The following is a 15,554-nucleotide window of genomic DNA, read 5'->3' on the forward strand; positions in this document are numbered from 1 at the left end:
CAGTTTTAAGTATTTCGAAAGTTTGAAGCTTTTTTTCTGGCCCCTAGCTAATAAGGGCACAGTCGCTTCCATTAAATATGCATGTACGTACATTGTACATGCATATATGTATATGTGTTTATGTCCAGAAACATCTCGAAAACAGGTAGACCGACACGTTAAAAAATTTATCTGGAAGTTTAGTATTAGACAAACAGACAAAATGTTAAATTAAAGAGTAGATTACTTCAAGAAAAAAAAAACACACAACTCTTATAAACATTATATCTATTTCACATTTCAACAACTAATATATTTTGATTGGCGCGCTATTTTATGGCAGGGTGTGTCCTTGTTTAGTATTTGTTCTTCATGCTAAACAGAAATAAAAATTTAAACTCTGATATTCAAATAGCAGAGCATAGCAAAAGCCCAATTGCAAGTCATAGGAGAATTGAACAGGGACGTCAAAGCTTTTATTTTGAGTGGGGTAAAATGAGGGGTTTTAAACGTTTGAGGGGGGTAATTTAATGGGTTTTTTAAAATTCTGAGTAGGGTAAGATTAGGGGGAGGGGGGGTTATCACACCTTCCCACCCATGTCTTATGGAATGGAAATAAGTTTTGAATTTTTAAAATATGTATTTTACTTTTCTATTATTTGAAATAATACAGAATCTGTAAATTTTATTTCCTTTTGCATGTTTCGAAGATATTTTTCTTCAGACACAATTTATTCATTTTGAATATCCATATTTTTGTAAACTTTTAAATTAAAAATTAAATAGTTTGGTTAGATGAAAAATTGTTCGTCAAAAACTACATTATTTTTCAGAAACCCTGCCAAAAAAATTAAATATTGTTTTGCATGTATTATATGTGATAAATAGTTGTATACAAACTATACACCAAGTTTAACTGGTATCTCCACACACTTATTAATTAATAATACAATTTAATCTAAGATAGCTCGAGTCTACAAATAAAAAAATCATTATTGCTTTTTTAAACTACTGTATAAATTATCTTAACATTTAACTATTGAGATGAAAATAGTTATTTATAGCATCGTTTTATAGACATCTTTCAGTTGATATTAAAATGAAAAATTATAAGATAAAACAAGTTTTGTAGCTCTAAAAGGTCCGAAACTTGTATTAATTTCATGATTTTTATTTTAATATTCATGGTAATAAGATGCTATACATGATTTTTCAGTATGGCTGGAATAGGTTCTAATCCAGTGGATAATAATCGGTTTCAAAGCCATACTGGAAATTACTTTTTTTCTATTCAATTCTTTTATTTATAAAGGTAATTCATCTCAGTAAAAACTAGAACCTAGAAAATCTAAATTCATAATTAAATGGAAAATGATTAAATAATGAGCCACAAAAATAAGTTTTTTTTTGCTGCAATTGACTTTAGAAGATTAAAACTATTAAATTTATGTAAATTGAATTTGAATTGTTAAAATGAAGTACAGGCTCATTCATTTATAAGATTCCTTATCCATTAAAATCCTATTCAATAATACATATAATGTAATAACCTAACTCTAAACAAACTATTTTAACTACTTCTTTAATTAATACTTCAAATAACATGTAAAACAATATAAGTGCTTAATGAACAATATTTTAGTGAAAAATATGTTAGATTTCCAGAAAAAAGTTATTTTCAAATTCATAATATTTTTGCAATGCATTAAATTTATTATTTAAATTTTAATTTTGGAAACTTAACTTGTTATATTTCAAAAAAAACATATTCTTTTTATAAAATAATGTACATTTTTCAAATGCTTTATGTTCAAACTGGTTTAAAGGGCTACAACATTTAATACATTTATATACTTAATACAAATTAACAATATATATTAATTATCAACTTAATATTGACAAAATTATTGTTCCATAAATATTAATTTCTTACTTCTGACAAGTGTAGCATTTGAGCTATCTTAAACAATTCAAATTTTGTATAAAAATAACTTTTTTTTTCAACAGCCAAAATAGCAAACAAAATAGCACTCTTATTAAGATGCACAGGAAAACATTTTTTTTTATCAATTTTCATCCCAAATGATTTTACCTATTTCCACGGAATCTTTTAGTTATGATCTGTTAAAAAATAAATCAAATCTTTCAAGTCATTTTTATTATTTTTAAAAAGTAGGCTTATTCTACCTTTTTTTAAATTAAAAAGCCACCAATATGCAAAGGGGTAAAAGGAAAAGGTTTCAAGTCAAAAATTTTCTGTAAAATATTTCATAATATTGGAAAAATATAAAAGTTTCAGAAATATTTTCTCAAATGGGAGTATATAAATATACATATTTAATTTTAAATGTATAACAGGTGTAAAAATATAAATACAACAAAAACCTTCAATTTAAAAGCCAAAATATTATTTTGAAGCAAAACTTCTACAAGCGGCAGTTTCAAAAACCCTCAATTCTTATTCAATCACTTTGTTTTACATAAAAATATTGGTCACAAGTAAAAATTGCTTCTAATGTAATATTCAGCTTTGGTCTTTATTATCAAAATAAAATAACTGGATGTATTATTTTATATTACTTAAAAATACAGGTTTCAAATTTAATTTTTAGATTTAAAGGCCAAAAAGAATAAAATTGCCAAAAATACACATTTTTCTGAGTAAAGATGGCAATTCCTTACTTAAACTTTATATCTCAAAATGAAATTTGTTAACAATTGTTTAAGCATTTTAAAATTAAATTACTATACACTTAAGTGTGCATTTTTTTATAATATATTATTTAAAGTGATTTCTAACATTTTTTCTACTTTTTAACTACACCACTTAATTTACAATATTGTGTTACATTTTATTTATATTTTTATACATACATTTATTATAAATATCTTTTTTGTTTATCAAACCTTTATTTGAGGTAGAAGTAATTGTAAATTTTTGGCATTTTTTGCTAGCAGCACAGCTACTTTACAATTCATTTTTACACTCAAAATCAATTTGCATTACAAAATGATCTAATTAAAAGAAGGATTTTCAAAAAAAATTCTAACCATACAAATAATTCCACCTCAAAAAAAGAAAAAAAGTTTAAATATTATCTTATCAGCAAAGAGTCAAAAATATCATTTAATTGTAGTAAAGCTCTTTACACTTAAAAAATGACATTTTAAGAAATTTGTTGATAAAAAGATATTTAAAATAATACCATTAACAAGATTACAATTACTTATCAAATTCATACCAATCTAAATTCTATATCTCTCTATCAATACATTAATTTTTAATTTCTTTCTGTAAATATAATTTTATTTTTCAGCTATATTTTTTATGTTGGCACTACTCATGTAAAATAAGTCTTTTAAAATATAATTTTTGCTGTCAAGGATGTTTCTATGGTCCAAGTATGTACTTGTAAATAAATTCTGAATATCTGATGTTTTATGGCATTTTCTAGGAAGACTTATTTCATATTACTTTTTTTTAAATTACTTTTAATTTTTAAAAATAATATTATTTAATTTTTATACATTAATTTTCTTCTGGCAAAATTTCTAACTTTTAATTAAAATTTAATCACTCATAACATATTATTAAATTCTAAATAAAAAAACATTTTTAAAAACTATTATTAAAATACAACATTAAACCTACAATCAAAAAGTGCCTTTTCAAAACTACAACCTTCTTGTATTATAGCTTTATAACATTTATATATATCACTAAATTTAGAAAATTTATTTCAAAGATGTAAAAATCTTTTCATGAAAAAGATGTTTGATTCAATATTAAATTGATGGAATAATTTTGCAGCACAAATAATGTTTTGGTTAAATGCAAAAACACAAATCTTAAACAGTCTTATAGAGTAAATGCCCAACTTTTTTTTTATTGTGCAATCAATTTTTATCCTTTCAATGTAACATTGGTAATGTATGTAAATGTAAAAGTAAATTAGCTCATATACATTTTGCTCTTTTAAAACTAAAAAAAAATTAAAAATTTAAGTTTAATTACTTTTGTAGATAAGAATTGAAGAAAATTTTACCCTTATTTGACCAAAGGTTACAGACAAAGAATTCAATCCTTATAGATCTTGTCTAAAGAATCAATAAATGTCTCCTCACTCCCCTGCCCTGCAGTAAAATGTACATGAAATAATTATTGCAATAACAAATGTTGATTCAAATAGCTCTGTTTATTGAAGATGATACGTTGTTTAAATGTTCGTTTCTAAATTCAGACTTTTAGCACTTCTCTCAAAAACTAAGCTCTCAATACAGTTCATAACTAAAACAATATCATATATTAATAATTGTTTGATTAGAGATACGTTATTTTTTCTATTTAAAGACTTCCTCAACTTGAAGCAAGAATGTTAAGTAATTTCTGAATAACCAGTGATTGCTCGCTAGCATTTAAGGGCTCTTTATTGAAAGGGTCAAGTAAGAATGGGCAAAAAAAGCCTTAAACTATTTCAAGAAAAAACTCAGCTAAGATTACCTTTTTTGTTGATGTTTATTCAATCGTTAGAAAAGACCAACACTCAATTACTTGAACCCTAAAATATAAAAAGAACATTAAAATAAAATACAAAACATATATGTATTCAAAGTAACAGGATGTTTGTCTATGTGTCTGTATCGAATAATCTCGCTAATTACTGAACTCATATGGTTCTCATTTACAGTAAAGCTTCTTATATTTAGGTTCAAGAAAGGTTAATAAATACATTGAGAAAGTTACCTCCACCCTCTAAAGAGGCCTCTAGGGAGTCTGCTAGTTTTACATATAGTATAGTCCTAAAAATGCATATGTGGAGTTTCGAACCCAGAACCTCCCAAACAACTAGGGATGGACCATAGGCGTCCAAGGGGGGGGGGGGGTAATGGGGCGATTACCTCCAACAAACGAATTTGGGGGTGCCGTAGGCACCCCTAAAATTTTTTACATTTTACTCCCCCCATTTAAAATTTACCCCTACCCTGGGGGTGCCGTAGGCACCCCCAACCATTTAGGAGGGGGTATTTACCCCCCCCCAAAAAAAAAAGCTTGGACGCCCCTGGGATGGACAATATTTTAATTAAGCATTAATTAAAGTGCAGGTTTTCAAGAATATAACGATATATTATTATTTGGATGTTGCACCAGATTTTCATTTACTCTGATAAGGTGAAGCTTGTAGCTGACTAATATAAAGATATTTCCCACCCTTCCCTTTTATCCCAAGCCCTCCCGTCTAACGAACTGACCAATAAATGAGTTCGATATTAGTAACCTAAATTAAAAATATTTTACCCCTGTCAATATATCCACGTACATCCTATATCCATTTTGACATTATATGGTCAGTCTGACATACACTATTTGTAGAGCAAATGTGCTATAGAAAAAAAACTATATCCATCTATAAATAAGTATAAATGAGACTAACAAGAAAAACTGTTTTAGTATGCAGGGACAGAACTCGCCAACCATGGACACAGATAGATATTCACCAAGGGTCTAAAGTAACAAGACAATGGACCTATAAATTGATGTACATCCCCAACATTACCCCTTCTGTAGATTACATTTTACAATTTGCGGTTGAAACGTTTAGACACTCAACTTAATAAGGCAACGAATTTGAATACATTCTTATAAAACTTTGGGGACTAGTGTAATAAAAAGCACATTATCCTCTCTCTCTCTCTGGATATTCACAGGTTTTAATTCATTTAAATTATGACAGTTTGTGTGCATTTATGTATTTCCTGATATTTAAACTAAAATTAGATGGAAATAGTTTGGTAGGTGTATTAACTAGATTTTTCAAAAAAAAATCATGCTGACCATAAACCAACGTTAAAGTAAAATTGCTAAGAAACATGATTATTTTATGATTTGTTATTTTCAATGAATAAATTGTTGTAGCTTGTAAGTTTGTTCAGCTGCGATTTATATGGAAATAGTTATCCTTATAAGCATTAAAGCTTTCGCTGAGCGTCTAGAACGTTGGGATCTAACATGGAATAAAACAATGGACGATAAATTGCAGCCTCAATAATAAATTTGCAACTACCAATTTCTGTAGGTTAGAATTAAAGATTTAAAAGTTTGGACACTGCTTATTTGTACAACCCAATCAAAGTTTAATAAAATTCCAAAAAGTTCTTAAGCTATGGATCGTTAAACTTTGGGACCAATATAATTTGCAGTCCAATGCTCCTCTCCTCTTAATGAATACATAAAAAAAAAATTTCTAATACAAACCTTACATGAATAAAATTGTAGAATATATATCCTTGTGTAAAAAATAATGTAAAAATCTGAGAGTGTTATTCTGTTAGTGATATATGTATGTATAATATTATATCAACTTGGAATATTAATTCAAACAAGAACACTAATGTCACAATTCATCCAATATTTTTCTTTTCATATGCTATTCTTTATACTGACCCAATGGAAAGGAAAGAGGGGAAGGGACATTTAACTGCCTGCTTAAGTGTTATTACATGATCTATCATCTATTGGATGAAAATTTTTCTACATTATATACTAATATAATTTTAAATTTGTATTACCTAAAGAAACCAATTATTGTCCCTAAGTTGCAATTTTAAGGTACTATTTTAACATTTTTTCAATAACAACGTGGAGTAGGTGTATAATTAAATACTAAAAACTTTTAGGCATAGGTTCTTTCATCAAGTGGTCGATTTTTACCTGAAATCCTGTGCTGGAGTGAGTGGCGGGTTGTCAAACGTCTGGCAGGGCTGCGACCTCCCGTGATTCAGGTTGTCATCGAACCAGATACCAAATTGACCATCCCCAGCACCTAAAGAAGTATTCGTTTAGGTTAGGTTAGGTTGATTAAGACTAAGTGTCGCCCCGAAGGGTTAGTGCTTTGTGAAGGATAGACGTTATGGAAAGGTACATAACAATAAGATAGAAGGGGCCGTTTATCAAAATATAAACTTTTAAAAAAACTGTATCTTGTTTTGTCATATAAACTAGCCTTCTAGGTAATTGAACATTTAAAAATATAGATTTTAAAAAGTATAAAACTATGAAATTAAAAAGGGAATTTTGCAACAATAGGTAAAAAGAAAAGTAACTTTTTTACATATCTAAGCCGTTTTTGGTTTTTGGTTTGTTGTGTAGATTATGGGGATGTAGCTTTTTTGCAGTGTGAAATTTGCTTTAGAAATTATTTGGTTCCTTTGATTACCTAAAACAATTTGTTTTTATTTTGTTTTCTAACATCTATAAAAAATTTGTGCTTTACTAGGCATTTATGGTTGATAAATAATTGTTTTAAAAATTATAACTATATGTTAAGCTTTTATAATTTAATACTTATATCTTGACTGTAATCTTCCTCTAATATTTGACTATTTGAAAGCAAATTCTGTATAACAGATAAACTGAAATCATCTTACATTTATTTATTTCATTTCTTATAAAATGTAATTTGATTTTCAATATTTCATATCTACTTTTGGATAAATATTATAACCATTTTACTTTTTTGTACGCATCTTTGCACCTTGACTTGAAAGTAATAGTTAATCCCTCTATATGTTATATTACGATATGGTAAACTGCTTTAGTAATCGTTTTACAAGTATTGATTTAAGCCCAGGTAGGATTTAGTATTGCCAATAACAAATGATGTCATACAAAACAAATAACAAATGATAGGCCAATACACAGACTAAATTACCAATGGCATTTCATAATATATTTTAATTGACCAATGGAAGGCTTGTATGACGTCATTTTTACAGGTACTATAAAAAGCTGTTATATTTCAATTTCCTTTTCAGACAATTTAATACATTCTAAAACATGGGTTTTTTCTTCACGGTTTTAGTTAGAACCAGTTTGATCTTTTACGATTAAAATTACAAAAAAGTAAATTTCTCATGCGTGTTTTAATTTTTTTATGTAAGTTTGATGAACCCGGTATTAGTGTCGGACTGATTATGACGTAACAAAAAAAATTAGCCAATGAGAGGACATTATTGACCAGTGGTAAAATTCATAGTGGCTTCTCATTGGCTAATTTTTTTTGTTACGTCATAATCAGTCCGACACTTACCGGGTTCGTAATGATTTAATGTTCTTACCTATTGCTAAGCTGTTGCTGCAACCCTGAAATATATAACATTATTAGTAGCGAAGCTACTCTATAATTCACTTTGTCTTCCGTCAGTCTGTCTGTATCACTAAAGGGGAAATGCAATTTTCTCGACTGTTGTCATCCTTGTTTTAGATATTTATTTAATTCTTAAATAAAAACTACTACATATTAGGTTGCTTTACCATTAAATGCCTATTGAGCATTAAAACCCACTTCGATTATTTTACAAAAAAATTTTGTTTTTTCTCTTATGTTTTTAATTTTCAACTAGGAACTTAGTATGAAAACGTCTTTATATTTATTTATAAATTATTAAAAAATAAGAGAATTTTAACAAAACTAGATTTTTATATAAAAAAGATATAAAGTGTAAGGAAAAGAGATTGAATAAGATTGAAAAAATGTCTAAAACAAACTAAGGTATAATCTTTTAACATCTTTGGTTATGACGCAGTGTGAATCGAACCCGACAACTAGCGGGTGCTTACCTTGCAGAAAAGCTCGTTCTTCTTGGTCCAATTATAAATCTCTACTTGAGTACACTCTGGAATACTGAATAGCCACGACTCTCCAGTACCTATATCAAAATACTTGAGTACACTCTGGAATACTGAATAGCCATGACTCTCCAGTACCTATATCAAAATATACTTGAGTACACTCTGGAATACTGAATAGCCACGACTCTCCAGTACCTGTATTATAATTATAAATCTCTACTTGAGTACACTCTGGAATACTGAATAGCCATGACTCTCCAGTACCTATATCAAAATACTTGAGTACACTCTGGAATACTGAATAGCCATGACTCTCCAGTACCTATATCAAAATACTTGAGTACACTCTGGAATACTGAATAGCCACGACTCTCCAGTACCTATATTTAGATGGATAATTTGTGATACTTTAACTTTAGCAAAGCGTTTAATGTAAGCTTACAGAAGACTAAAGAGTATAAAAAAGAATGGATGTAGAATATACGTAGATATTCTTACTGGGGAAAATTGTCGTCAATTTAGGTTACTCAATTTGTTATTTTAGCCAGCTACAAGTTTCAATTTATTAGAGTATATTATATTTTATTGTAAGATCCAAGTAGTAAAAAAATCAATTGGTAAATTTGTGATACTTTAACATTAGCAAAGCATTTGATACTAGTTATAGATGACTTAAAAGTAGAGTTAATTGTAATTTTTATTAATAATTGTAATTAATAAATAGTAATTGTAATTACTAAGTAGTAAAGTTACAACATATTGATTAAAACAAGTTATGAACTAACAAAGCTTTTTGACCATAATTTTACTTTTGTAAATGTTTTGTTGAAAGCTTATTCTCCGTGCGTCTGTACGTACAGATCTGTTCAGCGTTTCTGTTCAAAGATATTTTGAATTATGATAATGATAAATTAGATATATCAAATTAACCAATGGCGGGTTCATAAAAAAAAACAAGCAAAACTCAATGTTCTAAGGGTAGAAAAACGCCAAAATTATTATCTAGAATTATATATAAAAAAAAAAAAAAATAAATAAAATCTTTTGTCAATAGCCATTCCTTGGGAATAGGACACTTTTTTTAAATTATTGTAAAATTTTTACTAAATCAAATTTGTTGAACTCGCTACCAAAACCTGATTCAACGTTACTTCTTTTTTTAAGAACCCACCATAGGAAATGTCCGTCCAAAAGAATGCAAAAGCCAACCTGTAAATGTTTCTGTAACTTGTGGTGGTTCAGATAAAAGACTTCCAAACACATTTCCGTCAATATCCTTAATCAAATAAAGAAATTAATATTTAAGTAACCCTTTCCAATCAAGTAGATGATTGTATGTGTACTGTACATATATGTGTCAAGAAAGATCTGACCTTACAAAGACCTAGACTAATTATTTGCCATTTTCTAGTGTTGCTTGCATTATGTATCAGACAGGTTTTAAGCTATTTTTTTACCAACAAAAAAAATAAATTTATTGAAATTTCAATTGAAAACAAGAATTGCTTGATTGATATATAAATTGAGATTTATTAAAACATTAATGTTTATTGCGCTCATAAAATTAATTGTAGATAAGTTGTAATATTTATCAAATTATATTTAAATTATTTGATAGATTCGTAGATAGCTAGATAGAAAATAATCTTGAATGTCTTAGTAATGAATGTATACCTGGATAGCCAGCAAAACAGGTGATTCAATATTCTCCAACTTTCTGTAGAATGTAGATAACGAAAATCCATCCCTAGAGAATTAAATGTATATTGATGTATAATCCAGACTACCTGGATCCATTGTTAGAAACCAATTTCGTCTGCTATCAAATGGCTTTCTGCTCTTTTGTAGCGACTTGGCTGTGTTGATATTTCTGACGCTATTAGCTGATATTCATAAACACAATTAAAAGTCGGCACAGGGTTAACTAGGGTGAAGGCATACAATAATTTGACTTCTTCCCCCTTTATTGTTTTACCTTAATCTTAAAAATCAAACTTTTAAAAGTATTCAATTAATCTTTAACTCACTTTATGGTTATTTGGCTGTAAAAGGGACATACTAGAAGTCTTTGCCCAATGCGCAAAATGTGGCTATGGATTTATTCGACAGAATAATAAGTATTTAGCGCATCTTATTATATACAGCTTTCTGCGTATATTAAAATGAAAATTCGAAAGAAATTGTCTGTAATTATGACTTTACAGTATGGCTGAGAACCGGTTCTAGTCCAGTGGATATTAATCGGGTTCGAAGCCATATTGGAACATACGTATTATTTCTGACTATTTTTTTGGATACGATTGTTATAGTTATCTGATTTATTTATGTTATGTTATATAATACTAGCGGCTTCGCCCCTAGCCTCTAGGGGCTTTGCCCAAGAGGTGATAAAAAAAAATTATTGCGAGAGACCATAAAGGACCATGGAAACTCCTTCAAAAAAAAAAAAAAAAAAAAAAAAAAATGGGGGGGGGATTTTTTGGTTTTTGGGGGGGTTAGGGGTGTCCCACCCCCCGAGAAAATAGCTTAAAACCACCACAGGACCAATAGGTAGATACCCTGAAGAGTAGAATCCGATCGGTTCAGTGGTTACCGAGATCTTAAGGGACAGACAGACAGACGGACGGACAGACGGTCAGACGGACAGACGGACAGACAGACATCGTTCTACTTTGTATTATAGATATTAAGAAGAATTTGTACATATGCAAGCGTGCCAGGAAAAAAAAAACATCAGACATTTCCTACAAAATAAAAACACTCCCCCCCCCCCCCCGACAAAAAAATAAAAAATAACCCCTTAAACGCTATAATGCACTGGAATAAGTCAAAAATACAACTTCAAAAGCCTAAAGGACCTTTATTTATCAGATATTTCTAAACCATGTCCATATCTATATTGAGTTGTAATTGAACATAAACATAGGACTTTATTAGCAGAAGCGATGGTAAATATTGGTTTATACTTAAATAATTGTTATGTATTCGATAATAGTATGTCAGCTAGGGCCACTTTATGCATATAGATGAAATGACTATTTAAAATACATTTTAATCCAAATCACTACTTTCTAAAGCAGAAAAATTCTCCCTATGCCTAAAAATGTCCCAAAACAGAGAAGGGGGGGGGGGGGCATTAGAAGGATCATTTTAAATTCTAGGAACCAAACAAACAAAGGAGTATATGATCTGATAAAAATATTTTTTTTTGTATTTTTATTACTTAAAATCTATTACGTTCATTAGTGTAAAATGAGGCGATAAAAACATCATTTAGTTTATAAACTTTTTTTTGTAAAAAGTATTTTTTTAAAAGATTTGATATCTCTTGATTTACTGATGAAAGACATCCTGTTTGCCATGCCAGCCAGCCTACAGCTCTGTTCAACTTGGAAACATTAGGTTGACATACAATTATAATGGCTTTATAAGATATATTTCAAAATGTTTTTGCAAATATTATTACAAAATCTATAATTATCATGTAACAGTTTTTAACAATGTCATAATGATAATGCAGGGATAAGACAATGAACGATAAATTGATGTAAATTCCCAATGATGATACACAAAAATACTCCTTCGGTAGAATACAATTAGTGTTTGAACTTTGGACACTCAACTTAATGAACCAACCTATCAAAATTCAATAAATGTCCTCAAATTTGTTAAGCCAACGAATAAGAAAACGTTATTATAAAACTTTGGGGACTTGTGTAATGAACAGCTCAATGCCCCCTCCCTCCCTGGTTATTATGATTTTAGTTTTGTGTCGATATAATACCAGTGCTAAGTTTAGCAGTGTCCACAGGGAAGGAGGGGACATTGATCTGTTTATTCCCCAAAGTTTTATATTAACGTTTTCTTATTCGTTAGGTAATCAACTTTGGGTGACTTTTCTTTAATTTGATTAGTTTGTTTTTTTAAGTTGAGTGTCCAAAAGTTTCAACCACTAATTGTAATCTACAGAATAGGTAATTTTGTGTAACATCAATGGTGATGTACATCAATTTATCGTCCATTGTCTTATCCCTTTATATCCCTGAATGGCTACTCCATGTGCCAAGGTATCATAATACTCGACAAATTAACCTTCACTGGCTCGCCAAGGACAAATATGTACATTGTACATGGCTTAGTTAGTTAGCCAAAAATGTATATATGTGTACACAAGATATATTTTTTTGTACTATCGGCTTCCTCTAGCCTATAAGATATTCTCATTAAGATGGCATAAAGTGAGGGGAAAAAGTCTCTCAAAAAAATCGGCATGTTACGTCATAAAAAGTAGGGATTATCTATCTCTTTTTTAGGGGTTTTCTTTCCCACTCCTCCTCTCCTTATCTCTCATTTTTATGAGCGACTTTCTCCCTTCACGTTTTAAACCGCCCCACTGTCAACTAAATGATTTTCATCATCATATAATATCATGTCTAATTGTCCTTAGAATCACAACTTTGAATAAGAATGGTTTTTTTTTTTGGAAACGGTATGTTGATATTTCAAAATCAAAACGTTATGTTGACATTATAGATTAATAAAGGCAGCGCCCCTAGAGGCCTCTAGGGGCCCTAGAGAGGGAAAGGAGCCCCCCCCCCTTTTTTTCAGTTTAGTTTTAAACAGAAACAGTTTCGGCAAAATAGTTTTGTAGGAAGGGAAGTCAAGAAAGTATACAGAGGCGCTGCATAGCGGGAATTTGAAAATACTTTTATATGAGGATTTCACATTTTTTTTTTAAATCATAGGTACATCACAGCTTGAAAAAAAAATACTATACCTCGAAGTAGAAAAGGCTAAATTCCAAGATTGATTCACAACCCTAAACAAAGAAAAGAAGATTAAATCCTTATAATAAAATAACAGGATGTGTGTTTGTCTGTCTATCTGTTTGAACCGAAGGATCTCGCTAACTGCTAAACCGATCGGGTTCTCCTTAACAGGATAGCTTTTCATAGGTCCCGGGTAGGTTTATAACTATTTAGGGGGAAATACAACCACCCTCACCAGGGAAATCGACAAAAATAATAAATATCTTTGGTAAATAGCTGATTTTAAAATAGATTGAAAAGAAAAGTATAGATATTAAATCTGAAGCAGCTCAGAGTGTCTCACAAAAAAAGGAAACAAATGTTCCAGGATAATTCAGCCAAGAGTTATAACATTTGTCCACTTTTTTGGAGACACTATAAGCTGCTTTTTATTTCTTCAATTCTAATATAATTGTCGATCAAATGCTTTTTAAAAGTCAGAATAACATTAAATTATTACTCGCAACTTTAGCTAAATTCATAATTTGACGCTGATTAGAGAAACAATTGGTTCAATTCTTGGCTCAAACTTAGTCATATTAGTAAAAGTTATATAAGTCATTCTGCTGTTATGTCAAGCTCGTGACATTACAATCAAAAGAAGGGTAAATGCTTTTGCCCAATATAAATTGTCAGGACGATTATATATTAAACAGTTGTCGTATAAATATACAATGAAACGTACATACAGACATAGCGATGCTATAGAGTAGCTTCGCACCTCAGAATATTTGTCTGTATATAATATGAATTCTTAATAAATCCTATGTTTGACATTTTGTTATCTCAATGCCAGAAAATCGAAGAACAATGCAATAAACTAATATTTTTTTTACATTTTTCACATGGATCTAAAGGGATAAGACAATGGCCAATAAATTTATGTACATACCCAATGATGATACAAAAAATTATACTTTCTATGGAAAACAATTAGTGGTTGAAACGTTTGGACACTCAAATTAATGAACCAACCAATCAAAATTGAAGTTCCGTCCCCACCCCAAAGTTGTAAAGCCAACGAATAAGAACACTGTATAAAACTTTGGGGACTAGTTTAATAAGCAGCCCATTGTCCAACCTCTCATTATTTTTTCATCCTTTCATGTAGCAATGCATCTTTACAATTCACACTTTTATCTGTCTTCTGTCGAATAAATACGTGTCTCTCATTGGTTGCCAAAACTGAATTCTTGTCACTGATTGGATGATCATCTAAAACCTTGATTCCCTTATTATTTGTTGATTATTTCAATTCTTGTCTCTCATTGGTTGATTAAAATAATTCTTGTCTCTCATTGGTTGATTAAAATAATTCTTGACTCTTGTTGGTAATTGGTCTGTCATTGGATTATCAATTTTATCCTTATCATAAGTTAGTTTAAGTTATTCTGTCTCAATGGTTGAGCAGTTTGATTTCATGCTTATGATTTTTTCTTTAGTTTACAATGAAATAAATTGTATAAAATATTATTGTCTAAAATTGATCACCAAGAAAAAAAATATCTTTTTGCGTTCTATAACTTTATTTCTTTACACTATCCATAAAGAATGTGATTTTCTATATCTAACCCCCCCCCCCCTCGTTTCTTTTTTTAAAAGACAACATAAAGCTTCCCTTTATTATTATATCCGTTCCCTTAAGTCTTTAATACCCTTTTTTAAATAGTTTTTAATGCACTTTTTTATTTTTTCTCGTATGCACTAAAAAAATATGCCAAATCATCTTCTCTTTTGCCTATTTTTAAAGCTTTTCCGTTCGTGAAACCCTTTAAGTAAATTATTTTATTAAAAAAATGGGGTTTTGGAGGCTTACAGCTAACAAAATGCTGGAATTCAGATTAAATTTTTATTATTATTATCTTCTGTATAACCTAATTCCTAGCTTTATATTACATATTAGTTCATTTTATACAGACTCTAGAGGCTGCGCCTCTAATTTCTAGTGAAATAATAAATATGGTTGAGGATTTTCAAGTTTAGTGAAATCGAAATTTTACAGGAAGTTTGTCAAATTTTACAACGATTTTACAAGAGGCTTACATCGTAGACCTTGTAAGAATTTTGCAAAATTAATGTAAAATCAAGCCTTTTTTCCTTGTATAAAAAATTGCCTGGGGTATTTGGATCATGAAGAG

The 15,554-nt window shown here is 29.5% G+C and overlaps 1 protein-coding gene across 5 annotated transcripts in view; it reads right to left on the bottom strand.

Annotated features, from left to right (window-relative positions):
• Positions 1-250: 250 nt before the first annotated feature.
• Positions 251-15,554, bottom strand: part of LOC145332085 (uncharacterized) — a 135,123-nt gene continuing 119,819 nt past the window's right edge. For all 5 annotated transcript variants that reach the window (XM_080177019.1, XM_080177020.1, XM_080177018.1 and 2 more), the window contains 8 exons: positions 13,386-13,427; positions 10,283-10,355; positions 9,818-9,884; positions 8,597-8,685; positions 8,095-8,119; positions 6,689-6,800; positions 4,481-4,538; positions 251-4,267 (listed from right to left, as the gene is read on the bottom strand). In XM_080177019.1, coding sequence (XP_080033145.1) covers positions 4,496-4,538; positions 6,689-6,800; positions 8,095-8,119; positions 8,597-8,685; positions 9,818-9,884; positions 10,283-10,355; positions 13,386-13,427 — 451 coding nt within the window. In that variant the 3' untranslated portion in view covers positions 251-4,267; positions 4,481-4,495. The remainder of the gene's footprint in view (positions 4,268-4,480; positions 4,539-6,688; positions 6,801-8,094; positions 8,120-8,596; positions 8,686-9,817; positions 9,885-10,282; positions 10,356-13,385; positions 13,428-15,554) is intronic.

Source organism: Acartia tonsa, chromosome 11, assembly GCF_053477335.1.
Source record: "Acartia tonsa isolate MP-2025a chromosome 11, ASM5347733v1, whole genome shotgun sequence".
Taxonomy (NCBI): Eukaryota; Metazoa; Arthropoda; class Copepoda; order Calanoida; family Acartiidae; genus Acartia; species Acartia tonsa.